This window comes from Sorex araneus, chromosome 1 (genome assembly GCF_027595985.1).
Source record: "Sorex araneus isolate mSorAra2 chromosome 1, mSorAra2.pri, whole genome shotgun sequence".
In the NCBI taxonomy this organism is placed as follows: domain Eukaryota; kingdom Metazoa; phylum Chordata; class Mammalia; order Eulipotyphla; family Soricidae; genus Sorex; species Sorex araneus.
In genome coordinates this window covers 206,460,653-206,479,964 of record NC_073302.1, presented here as the reverse complement: position 1 = coordinate 206,479,964, position 19,312 = coordinate 206,460,653, and the positions used below count along the sequence as shown (strand labels likewise).

The 19,312-nt window shown below is 38.1% G+C and overlaps 1 protein-coding gene across 11 annotated transcripts in view; it reads left to right on the top strand.

The window, feature by feature from the left end:
* The window catches only part of LYPD6B (LY6/PLAUR domain containing 6B), a 232,070-nt gene extending 212,998 nt beyond the window's left edge, over positions 1-19,072 (top strand). For all 11 annotated transcript variants that reach the window (XM_055142136.1, XM_055142112.1, XM_055142130.1 and 8 more), the window contains 4 exons: positions 4,009-4,160; positions 8,419-8,517; positions 16,644-16,774; positions 18,381-19,072. In XM_055142136.1, coding sequence (XP_054998111.1) covers positions 4,013-4,160; positions 8,419-8,517; positions 16,644-16,774; positions 18,381-18,545 — 543 coding nt within the window. In that variant the 5' untranslated portion in view covers positions 4,009-4,012 and the 3' untranslated portion in view covers positions 18,546-19,072. The remainder of the gene's footprint in view (positions 1-4,008; positions 4,161-8,418; positions 8,518-16,643; positions 16,775-18,380) is intronic.
* The last annotated feature ends 240 nt before the right edge of the window (positions 19,073-19,312 follow it).

The following is a 19,312-nucleotide window of genomic DNA, read 5'->3' as shown; positions in this document are numbered from 1 at the left end:
ATGATGGCCTCTCAGTATCTGTATTGTAAACCTAATTCCCAAAAGTAGAGTTAGAGAGACAAATAGGAAAAGTGCCTGCATTGAGAGAGGCTGTAGGTGGTGGTGGTGGTGGTGGGAGGGATACTGGGGATATTGGTGTGGGAAATGTACACTGGTGGGAGGATGGGTGTTGGAACTTTGTATGACTGAAACCCGATTGTAAAAATCTTTGTAACTATTTCACAACCAATTCAATTTAAAAAAAAGGTCATCTAAAAGAAGACTATTTCTGGATTTTTGCTAGATCCAAATCTTTGTGAGGGATAGTAATGTCTGTCTGGTTGGACCCTCAACTCAATTCTCTGACATTGACCTTTTTTTTTTTTTAAAGTTCCAGTCCTGTGCATTGCTTTCTGGCTTACCATAACAAGTACCACTTCCTGCAGCATTGGACCATGGTTCTTTTCTCATTGATTCTTTGCAGGATATTTCTCATCATTTAATTAATCCACCTGTCCACACTCACTTCCTCAGAGCACCACCTCATGTATATACAACAGCCTCTCCCTACTGCTAACACGTTGTGCTCCCTTCATTAAAGTTTATTGGAAATGCTCTGTCCCAGATGTGCTGCCTTTGATTCTCCCTCTTCTGTGCCAACCACTTGAAAGCAAAACCCTTTTGGGGAATCTGATCATAAAAACGTCTAGTATGTCCTTGTTCTTAAGAGTGTCCTGTTGAATGAATGGACAGACTTTTGTTTCACATTGAGATTATCTAAGGAAAATGGGAATTCCAACTTGTGATTCCAAACTGATTGGGGATTTGTTCATAGTAGTGAATGTTTATTTAGTACGGATTAGCAAAATACTGTGTATATGTCTAATTAGATTAAGTGCTCCTTCCAGTGTATTTTTGTCATTCCTCCTTTGTTCCCAGTTTTCTTAATAGGATCAAAGATGTAGTTCAGTGGATGGGCACTTCACTTGCATATGTGAGGTTCTGGGTTTGATTCCTGGTACTGCACAGTACAGCAAAATAAAAACTCAGTCTTATTTTCTAGGTTTTTTGATTTTGGGTCACACTCAATGGTGCTCAGGGCTAACTCCTGGATCTGTGCTCAGGGATCACTCCTGACAGTGCTCAGGGGGCAATACAGGTATATACATGCTGGAGATCAAACCTGGGTCTGCCATGTGCATGCAAGGACCTTACCCTCTGTACTATTACTCTGGCTTCTCAGTTTTATTTTCTTTTAGTAAGAATCAATAGGTGACATTATAGTTTCAGCAGTAAACATAATGATGGATATGTGGACAGACTGTGAATTGATTAATAAGATGTATGATTCCATCCAATTGCTTTCATCTTACAGACATAAAAATTATGGTATAGGAGGTTAAGGAATTTGTGAAAGGTGATTTATTTTAGGTTTGAAAACAGGCATTTGATCTGGTGCTGCCTAATAGGAAATGTTTGCTAAAAACAACTTCAGTCATGTGCTCAGTGCTCTGCTGAGTGCTTTGTGCAGAACCTTCAGTCCTCACTTCTATAGTATGGGATAGCTATGTCCTTAGGTCTGTTTTTCAGCTGGGGCAGCAGATACTTAGAGAATTTATGCAACTTGTCTATGACCCCACAGTTACTCGGTGATGGAAAAGGACTTTGTAGATAATGGGAAATCAGTAATCTTAGATATCATTTCCATATTGCTGTTGAAGCACTGTCAGTTTAAGTTTCTTGAAAGAAGGGTTCACCTCCATCACACAAAGGATTTGCACTCATGTAAAGATGGAGACCCAGTACTTAGCACCTAATTCATAATGAATACAGAATAGTTCGCTGTACAAAATCTTATTTGTTAAAACCACTTATCTGTGAAGAATAATACAGTTGACTGAATTTTTGTTTTCTCAGAAATAATTTAAGAATAGGATTTAGAATTCTGATAATTGTTAAAGGTTGATTTTCTAAAATGAACCAAGACAGAATTTATATATATATATATGAATATATATATAAATATATATGTATATTCATATATATATTCATATATATATTTATATATATGAATATATATCTTTGATATTAAATTCCATTTCTATAGCAGATATTGATACTACACATGGGGAACCAATATACTCAGAGAACTGGATGGGGAAGTAAAATGCCCCAAATTTACATATTACAGCCCCGAGTTTTAACTAAGTATCTATGAAGGATTATGCAGTACATGCATAGATCCAACCCTTTTTTAAAAAAAAAAAAAACTCCCTAAATAAATTGAGATAAGTTGATGATCTAGAAAATGAGTTCAGTTCAATAAAGAGTATTGAACTCCTGGGCTGGAGCAATAGCACAGCGGGTAGGGCATTTGCCTTGCACCGGCCCACCCAGGTTCGATTCCCAGCATCCCGTATAGTTCCCCGAGCACCGCCAGGAGTAATTCCTGAGTGCAGAGCCAGGAGTGACCCCTGAGCATCGCCGGGTGTGACCCAAAAAGAAAAAAAAAGAGTATTGAACTCCAAGGTACCAGCATTTTCACAAAACTTGTGCTACCCAGCTCTGCACGCACACAATCCTTTGTGATTCTACATAATCCTTTGTGATCCTACATCAGCCTGTTTGATGCTTACAATTACCAAGTGTGTGGGCAGGGCAGGTGTTATTAAGCCAATTTACAGATGAGGAAATTGAGGTTAATAGGGTTTAAAGAGCTTGTTCAAGGTCAGACAGCTAATAACTAGAGCCGACACACCCCAACAAAGCCTTTGGACTCCAACTTTATGTACTGTTTCTACTGTCCCATCTCTCCCCTTTGTCAAAGAGGACCTATCAGTAGTGGTATTTTATTAAGTTTTGAGCATCTTTCTGAAGATTTTCCTAGCATAGGTCTATTTCTAAAAGTTGAAATCTTTGGACTAGAGAGATAGTATAGCAGGTAAGGCACATGCATGCAGACATGACCCTGGTTCTAATTGCGGGCACTGTATGTGGTCCTCTGAGCACTTCCAGGAATCAATACTGAGCATCAAGCCAGGAGATATCCCTGATCACCACTGCCATATGTAGTCTCCAAGCCCAGATGAGTGAAAAAAGAAAAAGTGGAACTTCATGCTAAATGCGTACAACTGTTTCCTTGGGTTTCAGCCCTCTCTAAGTGTCTGAGAACAGTAAGTAGTATTTGTGAGCCAGGACTAACATATGGTTTTCAACATTTCAAACATTTCATTCTGTGACTTCTAGAACCTGACAGCTTCTTACATTCCACATGACAGAAAGAGGTGGGGGGTGGCATTTTATAGTGACCAATTCCTCTTCGCAGGAGTCTGAGCTCTGAGATCTACAGATATTCAATTTCTCAGACTCATTTCTCTTGACTGTCTCTCAACTCACTGCCCTACTTTTCTTGTTTCTTCTAGTTTTAGAAGAGTTCCAGAATTTATCACACATGAATCTTTGTGCTGGGAATGGAATTATAGGAGGCTCAATCACTATCACGAAACATGCCTCAGAACCAAGGCTGTTAGGGGCTGGAGTGATAGAGGGTAGGGCACTTGCCATGCATATGGCCAACCTGAGTTCGACCCCAGCCTCAATATGGTTTCTTGAGCCCCATCGGGAGTGATCCCTGAAGGCAGAGCCAAAAGTAAGCCCTGACCACAGCTGGGTGCAAGAGGACGAACAAAGCAAAAGGGACTTTTAGAAGATTGTTAGGCAATCAGATGATTAAGCACAGAGTAAAAGCCCCCCCTCAAGTGGCAGTGAGATGGATAGCAGCCTGACTCTCCATTGCATGGAGGATTGTTCTTCCAGTGGCTTGCTGGCTGGCATCAGGGCCTGACCAACAGAAGATGGCAATTGCTGACTTTATCATTATGAGATATAGTATGCTCACGGGCACTGGCCTTACAGGCCAAGTGGATGGTTGAATCTATTTGATTAATCAGGCTTCCTAAAAGGAAGTCACATTCACTCAGGGATATGCAGAACGAAAATACATTCAACAAACTTCTCTTTCCATTGTAGATACATGAGTTTTGACTTTTCCAAACCCAATGCCAGGATGCTGCCCCTCTGCCATGCTCTAGCTCTAGCTGTGGTCCACATCTTCATCATCTCAGAAAACTGGGCCTTTGCCAAGAACATCAACTTCTATAATGTGAGGCCTCCTCTTGACCGTAAGTAATGGTTGTCATTCAGAGTTCTCAGTTGTGGAGTTCAAGTGAATATTTTTATGTCTCTGTTTTGACCAGTGGTAAATTTTTTTTTCTGGGGTGTTCCTTTTCTTTTTTCTTTTCTTTTCTTTTCTTTTCTTTTCTTTTCTTTTCTTTTCTTTTCTTTTCTTTCTTTTTTCTTTTCTTTTCTTTCCTCTTCCTTCCTTCCTTCCTTCCTTCCTTCCTTCCTTCCTTCCTTCCTTCCTTCCTTACTTCCTTCCTTTCTTTCTCTCTTTCTCTCTGTCTTTCTTTTTTTCTTTCTTTCTTTTTGCGTCACACCCAGCAATACACAGGGGGTACTTCTGGCTCATGCACTCAGAAATAACTCCTGGCGGTGAACGGGGGACTGTATAGGATGCTGGGGATCAAACCCAGGTTAGCCACATGCAAGGCCAACACCCTACCTGCTATGCTATCACTCCAGCCCCTGTTCCTTTTCTTAGGCGGAAAAAAATACCACAAAATATATTCTTTCAATCTTCTGTGGGCAAGAGTAATACAAGGTGACAAGAATGTTCTCTTTTGGTTTCAAATGACTTCACTTTCCACATCAAAACAAAGAGACATTTAAAAAATGTCAAAAAGACATTTAAAATCATCTTTTGAAAGAAAACAAAATCACCTTTTGAGAGGCTAGAGATACGGTGTAGAGGGTAAAGCACTTACCTTTCTTTCATGTAACTGACCCAGATCAGGAGTGACCGTCAGAGCATTCCTGGGAATCCCTCCTCAGAAATAAATAAATGAAATAGTCTTTTGAAAATTCTTTTGTTGTTGGGGCTGGGGTGATACCATGGCAGCTAGGACATTTGCCTTGCACGAGGCCGACCCAGGTTCGATTCCCAGCATCCCATATGGTCTCCTGTTCACCGCCAGGAGTAATTCCTGAGTGCATGAGCCAGGAGTAACCCCTATGTATCGCTGGGAATGACCCAAAAAGCAAAAAACAAATAAAAAAGAAAATTCTTTTGTTGTTAACATTTGCTCCAATGGAAGTTTTATTTTGTTAATTTTATTTGTTACAAAATTTATTTTTAATTACATCACCGTGGTTTACAATACTGTTTACGATAGAGCTTTATGCGTACATTGTTTCAAGACCACACCTTCCACCAGTGTTCACTTCCCTCCAATAGGAGTTTTTGCTTTGCTTTTTAGAAATTTTTTATTTGTTTTAATGTAGGAAAAAAAGCCATAACTATCGATACAATTCTACAGTTAAAACTGATTGGCTAAAAAATGCTTTTATGTTTTGTGAAACCTATAAATTTTGAATACTGCCCTATGACTAGATTTGCACAGGAAAAGTCAGTGTTTATTTTGTCCTCAACCTTTTCATTGGAGAAGGATATTGACTCCAGAAACTTTTTGCCTTAAATGATAAACTATATCAGGTGGATGCTAACAATTTTTTTAAATAGGTTAGTTTAAGAATACATTTGGATTTTCATTAATGTTTTCCTCAGTTGTCACTTTTTTCACATTGCAAAGATTGTATAAACTTTAATTATTTAAAGCTAAGAAAATATCAGTATATATTGTCTATAGGATAAATGTATTGTTTTATTTTATACCTATATCATGTCCCTTCCTTTCTCTCTTTTCAGAAAACTAAAATTTCTCTGACATACTTTTTGAGTGAGAGATACTTATTGATAAAAATTCGCATAAATGTAGAAGCATATGGTAGAGTATCTGAACCTGGTAGAGTGTCTGAACATTAAAGAAAACTTTCTGGTAGCAAATTCCCCAGCCTCCAGCTATTCTTCTTTAGACACTCAATATTCAGGAATGTGAGATAAATATTTCTTTTGTTTCTTATTCCCTTTAATTCTTTAAAAAACAAACAAACAAAAGCTCTTCTGATATTATTACTGAACAACCATATTTGAGAGTGATTGTTCTCATACTACTCCTAAATTAAGTCTGTGTCATTGTTTTTCATTTGACATTTTCTTTATTATTTGGGATATTCAGGCATCATGCACTATACATTGCCTACATACATAATACATATATTCACCTTGGACTCTCACATATTTTACATTTCAAAATTGGTATACTAAATGTTTAGTGACATGGCATAGACAGTTTATTTACAAATTTTGAATTTTTAAAGCCTAAAGCTGTATTATGATAAAAAGCATCAGTAAAAAGGAGAAAACATATTTACTCATTGCAGAGTATCCCAAAGAGATCATTAATGTATAAAAGAAAACAAAAATGATTCTGAAAACAAAAATTAAGGAAATTAAATAAAGAAAAATAAAGAAAATAAAAATTATCTATAATCCTGATTCATCATGAACTTTTATTTTTTTGGCTTTCTGGGTCACACCTGGCAGTTGCTCTTAGCTCTTGTTACTCCTGGCTCTGTACTCAATAATCACTCCTGACATTGCCCGGGGGACCATGTGGGATGCCAGGGATTGAACCCATGTAAGCTGCATGCAAGGCAAATGCCCTACCCGCTATACTATCACTCTGGTCCCTCACCATAAACTTTTATTTACATTTTAAAATATTTCCTTCCATTGTTTTTTTTCTGTGTATGTATTGAAAAAATGATATATTGAGATTTCACAAATTTAATTTTTTAAATATTTTTCTCCCTCTGTGTTCTAAATATATTTTCATAGTTTTAAAAGCGTCTTCATGCCTTTTACATTCATTTTAAAAATATGGCTAGTCTGGAGCTTGTTTAACCAATTCGTTGTACTTTACAGAAAATCACAAGCAAGCTAATGTTAATGCTTCACTGAATATCTTTTTAAGTGCGTTTTCCTCTTCAATTGGCTAATAACCTTAGATTAGATTCTTGGAATTAGAATTACTAAATCAAAAAGACTGTGCTAATTTATACTTTAACTATTCACCCATCAATAGTGAGTATGATGGAGGGTTTTGTTTGGTTTTGGGCCACAGCCATCAATTCTCAGGGGTTACTCCTGGTTTTGCATTCAGGGTTACTCCTGGCTCTGCACTCAGGAATTACTCCTGGTGGTGCTCGGGGGACCATATGGGATGCTGGGGATCCGCCCTGGGGCAGCTGTGTGCAAGGGAAATGCCCTCCCTGCTATACTGTCACTCTGGCCCTGAGTATGATGATTTTTTTAACTGTTCTTATTTAATAGAGTCACTTTCATTATTTATTTACCTTACTAGTTTACTTTCATGCATAAAAAACTTAATTGTGTTTGTAATAATTAATTTCATTTCCTTCATACTTTAGCATTTGATATTTGCTGTTGTTTCATATACCTCTATATATCCTTCACACATATAAAATGCCCATTGCTTTCTAATTATTATCCTAACTATGGGATTGCTTGGGAGTCACTTTGATATTTGTTTGTTTTACTCTCAAAAAGCGTAGGGGGTAGAATTGAAAGTTTTACATAGGACTTTATGTCCTGACCTACAAGACAAATGTCAAATATATTATTATTATGACTTTTTATCCATTAAAATAATAAAATTCAAAACCCTAACCCCCAAAAAACACAAGGGCAAAAAGAACATGCTGGTTTTTTCTCCGTTGAGACTGCAGCATCCCATAAATTTCCTTTTCACATTATACTTTGACTAGAGCATCATTGTCATCAATAGATTAAATTTCTTGCTTCTAATCAAGCGCTAATGTGATCACTGACATATATCAAGTGAGAGTACTTGCTTCAGGTTAAATATAAGTGTAATGGAAGTACATGCAGATACTAGGGACTCTGTCAGTATCTTTCTTCCAACTTCCTATTCATTTTTCATTACAACCTATAGGGATTATCATTGTCATTTAAGTATTATTATTTCTTAGAGGCTAAAACTCATAGAATCAATGCATAGGAAGGACTGAATCCAAGCTCGGATTCAGAGTGACTTTCGTTCTCCATGATGATAATAAAGTTATTGGGGCCAGTACCATTGCCATATTTACATATCCACTCTATTTCCACTTAATTCCATTAAAATTTTAATCAAGCAATACTATGGACATTTCCAACGTGTTTGTGGAATTGTTTTATTAATCTGTAGCAGGTGTTCACAGATGGGAATAAAGAAAATGTCTCAATCTGGCACTTAAGTCAGTTCTTTAAAACCAGAACATTTAAAGATTATAGCTTATAAATTTTATTTTAACTGAAGTGACTAAATATTTGCCATAGCTGATGTTTGAAAGTTTTTGTGTTTCTAAACCTGTTTGACTTTACATTTTTCTTTACAGCTACACCATTCCCCAATAGCTTCAAGTGTTTCACTTGTGAAAATGCAGGAGATAATTATAACTGCAATCGATGGGCAGAAGATAAGTGGTGTCCACAAAGTAAGTGTGTTGAGTTTGGAAGTTTTTTTGTGTGATCTCACCTTGTTCAGGTCTTTCTTAGACTAACTCTGAGCAGGGATGTCTTATGTACTGTTGTTTGCATACCAATAGCTTAATGATACGTACAGATATCAGACTCCCCTAAGTAATCTTGGAAGGTGATGGCAAAACCTCAATTTGTAGTTGTGGGAACACTGAGGAAGAATTTATTAAATAGCATTTATTAGGAAGAACTAACAGACCACTGTATTACTACAGCATTTTAAGAATTTCCAAAATGTGACCAGGGATAGGTAGCTCAGTGATAAGGCCATAAACTTTGCATTCCTGACCTGAGTAGATCCCTGGCAATGCATATAAAATTAATTTCATCAATACTTCATGATATCATTGCAAAAGTCATACTTGATGCTTGGAAACATATTCATTCATTTGTAAAAATTGGGGAATCTTTTTAGTTTTTTTTAGTTTACTTTTATATCACCAGTGCTTGATTCATACTACATTCATTCTAGGTCAGAAAATATGTGTTGGCAGGATGAGAGGGAGTTTTAGATAGTTGCTCAGGGAACTCTTCTATGAGAAATATATAGTTTGAACTAAGGCATGAATGACCAGAAAAGTCAGCCATGTGGCAATCTGGACAGTGTGTGACAGGAAGAGTGAAGGCCTGGCCTAGTCAGTGAATAGGAAGATGACCTGCTGGTAAGAGATGGAGAAAGGACCAATGGCAGTAAGGATGTGGCATGTGGAATATTTTTTCAGATAAGGAGTGTTTTTTTTTTTAATTTTATTTTATTGTAAATGTGATAGAAAGGCAGATGACACTCTAAGCTCCAGAAGACGAGATGCTTACTGTGTTCTAAAATATCCGTCAGGGGCTCACATGCTGAATGCTATCTTTGCATGCAAAAGGCCTGGGTTCAATCCTCTTCCTGACATTATCTCCCAAACGCTGTGAGAATAAGCCACTGACACAGAGTGGAAGTACAAAATCCTCCCTGTTCCCATTTCCTGGGTGTGCCCCAAAAGCCAATAAATTAGTAAAAATATTTATCTGGCTGCTGTGAAAATTGAATCGTTGGTAGACAGGAATAGAAGAGGCATTTAGTAGGGTCTTTCATTGTCTTCAAGCAGAAGCAACACGCACAACAGCAATAGGAATGGGGAGCTATAAGATTAGGTTAGTCAGATTTTACATTGTACTTTTTAAAATGATTTTTTCAAGTTTAAAAAATAAAGAAAAATAAGCTTAAAAAGCTCCCAAGTTAAGAGTTGCCCAGTCTGGGTCTACTATTACCTTGAATTGTGTGAGAATTTCTGCACCGCATTATTTATTCATTTATTGCTTTTTGGGTGATGCTCAGGGGTTACTCCTGGCTATGCACACAGACATTACTCCTGGCAGTGCTTGGGGGGGCATATTGGATGCTGAGGACCTGCTGTACTATTGCTCCAGCCCCTGCATCATATTAATTTAAAGCAATGAAATGGTCTTACCTCAGATAAAGCCAGTGTATGAGCTAATGTTTAGGGTGGGCTGAGAGGCTGCCTTGTGGTGTTGGGGATTAAATAAATCTTCAGTCTTGGAGCATGGAAATTCTGTGATCTTGAGCTATTCTCACCAACCTTGTAGTTGGGAATTTTTTTATCCACCACTAAACAAAAAGCACTGTAAACAGTGTCTGTAAATGATACATTCTTCATTGTATATCTAATATTCCTTAAAATAGAGCACAATAGGCTATAAAGTAAGTCTCAATAGATTTAAAATTGATGATTTTTATTTAGTGAATTAATTGGTTAAGTTAGAATTTTCAACTAGAATAATCATAAATATGCAGAGACTACATAGTACTTAGCAACTAGAGGGTCAATGAAGATGTCAAAGAAGATATCCAATGTATCAAATGAATGTGAATGGACAAATGAAAATGGAAATTTGATTTACCAAAATATATAAGATGTATACTTCAAGTAACATTTATAAAATTGCAAAGTCATAATACACCTAAAAGAACTAGAACAAGAGGATCAAATGAAGTCCAAACTTAAAAAGAAATAATGACAAAGGAGAAATAAACTGTATAGAAGCTTTTCAAAAAACTGGTTCTTTGCACTGGTTGAACTCTACAAGAAGAAAACATCCAACCCCATCAGAAAATGGGGCAAAGAAATGAACAGAAACTTTCCCAAGGAAGAGATAAGAATGGCCAAAAGGCACATGAAAAAGTGCTCTACATCACTAATCATCAGGGAGATGCAGATCAAAACAACCATGAGATACCATCTCACACCACAGAGACTAGCACACATCCAAAAGAACAAAAGCAACCACTGTTGGAGAGGATGTGGGGAGAAAGGGACCCTTCTACACTGCTGGTGGGAATGCCGACTGGTTCAGCCCTTTTGGAAAACAAGATGGACGCTTCTCAAAAAATTAGAAATTGAGCTCCCATTTGGCCCATCAATACCACTGCTGGGAATATATCCCAGAGAAGCAAAAAAGTATAGTTGAAATGACATCTGAACTTATACGTTCATTGCAGCACTATTTACAATAGCCAGAATCTGGAAAAAACCTGAATGCCCTGGAACAGATGACTGGTTGAAGAAACTTTGGTACATCTATACAATGGAATACTATGCAGCTGTTAGAAAAAAGGAGGTCATGAATTTTGCATATAAGTGGATCGGCATGGAGAGTATCATGCTAAGTGAAATGAGTCAGAAAGAGAGAGACAGACATAGAAAGATTGCACTCATCTGTGGAATATAGAATAACAGAATAGGAGACTAACACCCAAGAATATTAGAAATAAGGACCAGGAGGTTGACTCCATGGCTTGGAGGCTGGCCTCACATTCTGGGGAGAGGGCAACTCAGAGAAGGGATCACCAAGTATAATGCGGTCGGAGGCCATGCGGAGGAAGGGTGATGCGGGCCGAATGTAGACTAGAGACTGAACACAGTGGCCACTCAACACCTTTATTGCAAACCACAACACCTTATTAGAGAGAGAGAACAAAAGGGAATACCCTGCCACAGTGGTGGGGTGGGGTGGGGTGGGGGGAGATGGGATTGGGGAGCGTAGGAGGGATGCTGGGTTTACTGGTGGTGGAGAATGGGCACTGGTGAAGGGATGGGTTCTCGAACTTTGTATGAGAGAAACATGAGCACAAAAATGTATAAATCTGTAACTGTACCCTCACGGTGATTCACTAATTAAAAATAAATAAATTTAAAAAAAAACTGGTTCTTTGAAACCAGAGGAGATTTGATATCTATCCTGCTGAAACTCTTCCCTAGTGATGAGGGATTACATCCAAATTCATTTTATGAGGGCAGCATATACTAATACAAAACCCAGACACGGACACCACAAAGAAAATTAGACTATATCCCTGATTAACATAGACACAAAAATTTCAACAAAGCATAAGTAAACTAAATTCAACAATAAAGCAATCATGCACCATGATCAAGTGGATTCATTCCTGGGTGGGAAAACAATTTGACATTCACCAAGCAATCAACATGATACATCTCTGTTGATGGAGGAAAGGAAGGGGAACTATATAATCATCATTTCATTAGGTGTAGAATAAGCAACACACAAAATTCACCATTCATTTATAATTTTAAACTCTGAACAAAGTGGATTTTTAAGAAAATGGAATTCAACATAATAAGTTCTTATGATAACTGCAAAGTTACCATTATACTCTAAAATGAAAAACTTTGAACGATTTTTCTAGCATCAGGGACATGAAAATGATGTCCATTCTCACAACTTTTATTCAGCATAGTTGGGTGTAGTAACCAGAGCATTTTGGCAAGAAGAAATAAGGTAAGAAGATACAAGGGGAATCTAAATTGGAAAGAAAATAAGTAATCTGCCATTATTTTTCAGTGACATGATTTTATCTATAGAAAACCCTCAAGACTCCATCCCAAAGGTGTTGTAACTAATAAATTCAATAATGTTGCAGCAATCAATACCAATATGTAAACATTTATTGTATTACTATAAACCTGTATAGAGCAATAAGAAAATAAACTTTTTAAAACAGTTCCATTTATAATTATATCAGAGAATAAAATGCCTAGGAATTAATTTAACCAATGAAATGGAAACTAAAATACAGATGAAATAAATTGAAAGTACAAAGAAATATAAAGGTATCATGAACTCTAGAATTGGAAGAATTAATATTGTTAACACATCAATATTATATAAGGTAATTTATAGGTTTATGCCATTTCTGCCAGAATCCCAATGTTACTTTCCACACAAATAGAATAATTCTAAAATTTTTATGGAACCAGAAAAAATATACAAAATTGCCGACACAATTTTGAGAAAGAAAAACAAAGCTGGAAGCACCATGCTCCCTTATTTCAAACTACATTATTCAAAACTATTGAAACAGCATAGTTTTGACCGGAGAACAGAATACACATTAGTGGAGAAAAATAAAGAGCCTAGAAATAAACCCATGCATAGTTATTCAATTAATTTTCAGCAGAGGAGGAAGAAAATAGAACAGGGAAAGGTATTTTCTTAATTTAATAATTGTGTTGGTAATGCTGAACGCAATAAGTGAAAGGATGAAGTTAGACCACTGTCTTACACCAGACACAAAAATTAACTCCAAATGGATTAAAAACGTGAATATTTATGTAAAACATAACATCTGTAGGAGAAAAAGGTAAGGTATTAAACTCATTAACACCTATCTTAGTGATGAGGTTTTGTGTCTATGATCCCAAAGCAGAAAAAAACAGTGTGACTAAACTAGAAAAGCATTTGTGAGCAAACTAAAAAAGCATTTGTCCAAGAAGGAAACCATCAACAAAATAAAAAGTTTTGCTCCTAGATGGAAGAAGATATATGCAAATCATATGTCCACTAACAAGTTGACATTTAATACAAGGAACTTACAGAATTTAATTTTAAAACATTTATTTAAAAAAATCAAGAAGCAAAATTTTGTGGGCATTTTCTCCAAAACTACAGCTCATCATTATAACTAGTCATCAGGGAAATGAACAACATGAATGGACGTTGAGAGTATTTCGCTAGAAGGAAACAGAATTCAGAGCCAGTGAGATAATACAGGGGTGAATGCACTTGCCTTGCATTCAACCAACCCAAATTGGATCTCGAACACCACATGTGGTATCCTGAACATAAAGCCAAGAGTTAACCCTGGGTATTACTGAGTGTGGGCCGAACTGCCTCACTCCCAAATAAAATAAAACTAAAGCAAACAAACAAAAAAGCATATTAACTAGAGGAGTGGGGGATTGGTGGGACAGTATAAAACGAGTGAATGGGATTAAACAGTACAAATTTTCAGTTTCACATAAATATGGAGACATAATGTATAGTGTAGGGACCATAATCAATAATATGGTATTGAAAATTTGAAAGTTTCTAAGAAAATACAGTAATAGATTTTATTGTGGTGATCATTTTGCACTGTTTACATATGTGGATTATTATACATATGAAGCTGAAATAATATCAGCCAGTTATGCTTCAACTGAAAAATATTAGCCCAGGGCCAGAGAGATTACTATTGGAGGAAAAGCACTTTCCTTGCATGTGAATCATAGCTGGCCAGCTATGATTCAAATCCCTGGCACTACATATGGTATCCTGAGCATTGTCAGAGTCCTGAGCACTGCTGGATGGGATCTAACCCATCATCATCATCATCATCATCATCATCATAACAACAACAACAACAACAACAATGACACATACTGGAGATCTCTGTTGGTACTGCAGATTGTTTGGTATAAATCAACACAAATAACTGTGACATTTAGACACTGTCTTGTATTGTTTTCAGGGATAATAATTATGTAATATTTTGAGGTTATTTCATACTTCTTCACTGTACAGTGCCTGACCTTCTATTATATGCTCTGTGAGTGAATATGCAAGATTTGTCTCTGATTTTTCATAGAAATTTGTTTAGTTATTTCAATTATTTTTTTCTTCATTGACTGATGACTCTGTTTGCTCATTCCAGAGGGTGGCTATAATTCTGCAGCTGTTTGCTTTAAATTTCCATAAAACTGAGTCAATGTCAGTTGATGTACAGCCTCTTATCTTCATTGACTGAACTGTTCTTGAAACCGTACCAACTTTGTTTCTAGTGGATCTATGCATAATGCTCTAATTTGTAACCCATTAATCAAAGCCATCTTTAATGGGAGCATGTGTGGATATTTCTGGGCTTCAAAATTTTCTGTCCAAATGTAGAAACAATAGAGTGAAGCTGCCTCATCTTTCATTTGTGCTACCAAAAACAAACAAACAAACAAACAAAACAACCCTAGTGTGAGTGATGGGAAGGGTAAGGAGCATCAGCTCACCCCTGTCCATCTCGAGCAATGTAAGGAGAAGGAGACGGAATGACTTATGTTTTAGCATGTGTGACAGGACATCTTGACGAAACTAGTCAGTCAGGCTGCAGAGATACTCACCATCTGGAATTCTAACTGAGGCTATAATTTCTTACTTTCCAGCTTGTCATTACTTAGGGGAATGATAGTCAACCATTTCTGGGGGCAAACAGGCCTGAAGCTATTGTTCTTTGTCATCTCAACTTTCCTTTTCACTGTACACTTTACTTCTGCGGTCTGTCGGTGTCATTAAAAGAGGTTCTCTGTGTAACAGGATAGGACAAGAATGACATTTCTTATTTTATTTAGCCTGGCTTTTATTCGGACTTTCTAGGGCTGCTTGAGCATGTGTGACATTCTATATGAACACATGCAGCTACAGTTTTCAATTCTTCTTTGTTCAAGGAATAAATGGAAATGCCTCCCCACAACACTTAGTGGTTCCCTTTCTTTCTGAATCCAGAAATCGGCCCTCCTGTAGCACAAGACACAACACTTTCCAGTTTAATAATAAGTACAACTTAGAGGCAGAATCACGCTCTGGTTAGGAGCACAAACTCTGGCGCATTTCCTGAGTTAGAATCCTGCCTTCCATCACTTTCTACCTCTGTGACTGTGGGCAAATAACTTTACCTTAGTTTCTTTCCCTGGAAAATGAGGATATTAAATATGACTGCTCTGTCATAAGACTTGAGAGTGAGAACATGCAGAGTACCTGACAGGTGGTGCATACTCAGTATCTTGTGGTTATTATCTCAGTGTTACAGCCAAGGTAGTTATTAGCATCACTTTACTAAAATGAAAACGAGCATGAGGGGTTAAGCATGGCTTGCTCACTCATGCCAAAGGCAGACATGGGCCCCAAATTCTCAGCTCTAGCCAAGTTTTCCCTTTCTGTGACATTGTTGCTACATACCCTTCTCAATCAATGAAGAAACATTTTCTTGGCCTGAAAAACTATAGAGGATACAAAGAACTGAAGCTGACAGTGCTAGGATACGGAATGAAGTCACTTTCTTGAAAAATTCCTAATAAATAACATGAGCGATTGAGGATATTTAACTACTGTAAGGCTATGTTTGTGTAGAAATGCGCTGACTGGAAGAACGGGAGGAGAGCAGATAGCGAATAAGGGTTAAAGAAGAGGAGAAAATAGAGAAAAAATTCTCTAGGGTTTGTGCTTTTTAATTAGGAAAAGTCAAAGACTTTGAGAACATCAGAGCAGGAGCAAGAATCAGGTAAGGAAGGTAATCTAGTTAAATCATCTGAAGTGTATTCCTGTTCCCCACGTGGCATATTAGTCTATAAGAAACAAATGGTCAGTATTGCAACAAACTGTGTTCTGGCCCATTATTGTTCATGTTTTCAACTTAAATTTTATTTGAGAATTGTAGAACATGTGCTTCAAAACAGAGATGCTGAACTTTCATAGGAAATGACCAGACCCAAGGCTTCAGTGGAGAAGGTATCTGATTTCCCCCCTCTTGGCCTTGGCTGCGTGAACATTTATTTATTTTATTTTAAAAAATACATTCCTGCTTCAAAAGCTGGTGTCATTTCTAAACGAATGCCTAGAAAACCCATCATTCAATGCCATTCAATTTCTTGCCTATGGATCATCCTGGATTGTAGTAATTTCTGAAATAATTGTTGAAAGGTCTCTTTTGCAATGTAGAACTGAATTTGCTGGGGTTCTTTCTGCCTAGATACACAGTACTGTTTGACCGTTCATCACTTCACCAGCCATGGAAGAAGTACATCCATCACCAAAAAGTGTGCCTCCAGGAGTGAATGCCATTTTGTTGGTTGCCACCACAGCCGAGATTCTGAACATACAGTAAGGAGTGTGTGTGTGTGTGTGTGTGTGTGTGTGTGTGTGTGTGAGAGAGAGAGAGAGAGAGAGAGAGAGAGAGAGAGCAATGTCTTTTTTTTGCTGGTGATGGTTTTACATCATGGAAGAATAATGGGTTGAACATGTCTAACTTTGAGGAAAGATCCAATTACAGTAATAGAACAGAGACCAAAGAGAAGTTGCAGACTTTCTTCCTTTGACAAAAAATGTTACAAAAAATGAATCAGTCCAAGGTCCCAGCTAGACCATAGACCTTGGATTCTGGATGAACTGTCTGAGCCCAGCTCTGCAGTTGCAGAAGCAAACCACCTTTAGAGACTAAAAAGCACTATATAAAGTTCAACTCATGTATTTATTCATGGCCAGAAATCCCCAGGACATTGCACAGGAAAGCTGAAGAGGGGAAAATTGTGGCACCTTCCACTGCAGAAACCTTATCTTATCTAACACTTCCGTTTAGCTGAGGAAGTGACAGATTGAAAGAGTGACGGCATGTTCAACTTAATTATTTGAACTATGGATACATTCTCAATCAACTACTTTTTCTCATTCTTTCATTTTAATGAGCATTTTACCCTTTTATATACCTGAAATCCTATACCTGAAATCCATTTTGATTTCATGAGACTTCAGAAACGTAGCGGTGACACTAGTGACTTTTAATTTTGTCTACATGTAAGGATTACAGGTGTTTTTTTTTTTAATGTTTTACAAAATTAATGGTGATAGTGTTTTGAAGGTACCCCAGACTAAAGCTGAACTTCAGAGTGGGATGTTGTTTATCAAGATTTCTTTAAAAAAATAATTTCCAGGGCTGGAGGAATAGCACAGCGGGTAGGGCACTTGCCTTGCACACAGCTGACTCGGGTTCGATTCCCAGCATCCCATGTGGTCCCCTGAGCACCACCAGGAGTAATTCCTGAGTGCATAATCCAGAAGTAACCCCTGTGCAATGCTGGGTGTGACCCAAAAAGCAAAAAAATAAAATAAAATAATTTGACCCACCTGCTCTAGAAGCCATTCTGAATAGTTAAGTGTGCCCGTTGTCACACTGTAGACAGTACTGCCAGAGATGAGAGTCCCTGAAAGCTTGTGCTTTGAAGGAACAACCCTTTTTCACCACTGAGCAGCCATAATTAGTAAGCCATTGGTGCTGCAATGATAGGAATCAGGTGTTCACCAAGACAATAGAGAGACATTATTATCCCCTAACAAGCAGTGCTTAGAAAGGAAATCAATGGCCAATCCCAAAGGCCCCTGGCTTTTCATTTTTGTTTCAGTGTTTTTTCTTACCAACCTTTGTAAGATTTGTTGACTCAATCAAATGGTCTTATTCAGTTTCCCTTCCTCTTCTCCCCCTTGCTCCTGCTTGGGTTGACACAGCTAAATCACAGGGAAGATGAAAAGACTCTTCAGATGGTCCTTACTGTGGGTCAGCCGAGAGGAAGGGTACCCCAGGGCCTCGCCAACTTAGAAGCAGGAAAACCAATTCATTCCCTGTTCTCAAGAAGCCTTTCTTTGGTTTGTGCTTTTGCTTGGCTTTTCTTGCTATCATTCACTCTCTTTCTCTCACCCCTCTCGTCTGTAATAGGAGTGTAGGTCTTGCTGTGAAGGAATGATCTGCAACGTGGAGTTGCCTACCAACCACACTAACGCCGTCTTCGCGGTGATGCACGCGCAGAGAACGTCCGGCAGCAGCGCACCCAGGCCCTACCTCCTGGCACTTGCCGGGGCCATCCTGCTCCCGTGGCTGTGATGCCGCCAGCCACCAGAGGAACCCTCTCAGGCACATACTGAAAACTGCGAACAACATCCTTTGGGGCAAAGACCAGTCTGGCGTATGCTGAAGAATGCACGTTAGACCTCCAAGTAGAAGACTCGGCATATCTGAGATGCTCCCGCATGTGGTTTGGCGATCCAGGCCATTTATGGGCAGAGACTGGAGAGTTTGCCCTCCAGACTTCCTGTGCAGATGCTCACTTCTGCCGGAAGGACCAGTTTGCTTCAATAACTGGTGGTCGCAGGAGCCCAGGTGGGCCTTCTCAGAGCAGGACTTGAACTGAAAGGATTCCTCAACCTCACTGACTCCTCCGCCGGCTGCCGAGTCCGACCTTTTGTCTCTGGGATTAGCTCAGAGTGTCCCCGTGAAAGCTAACCCTTTTTCTGGTGATAGAAAGCAGTTTCCCTCCATGGGAAAACTGCTCCATGAAGAAAAATTCCAGTTGAACTAATATGAAGTGCATTTGGGAGAAACGAAGCTTTTAAATTATATGTGATAAAATGCCTGCTTGTGTGTTTCTTGGCTGACATGGATACTAGAGAAAATGCACCAGTGACATCAAGGTCGCTGAGGTTATGGGTCCAGCCTCCTCCATGGGTCATCTCTTCTGGCCTACAGCATAAAAACCCCTTGCAAAAGTGATGTTATTTTTTTTTCTATTTCTGGGAAGGACGGTGCTTAGGATGCAAATTTAGTGAGTTAAGAAGGATGAGAAACCTCTAGGATCAAGGAGGGTGATATGC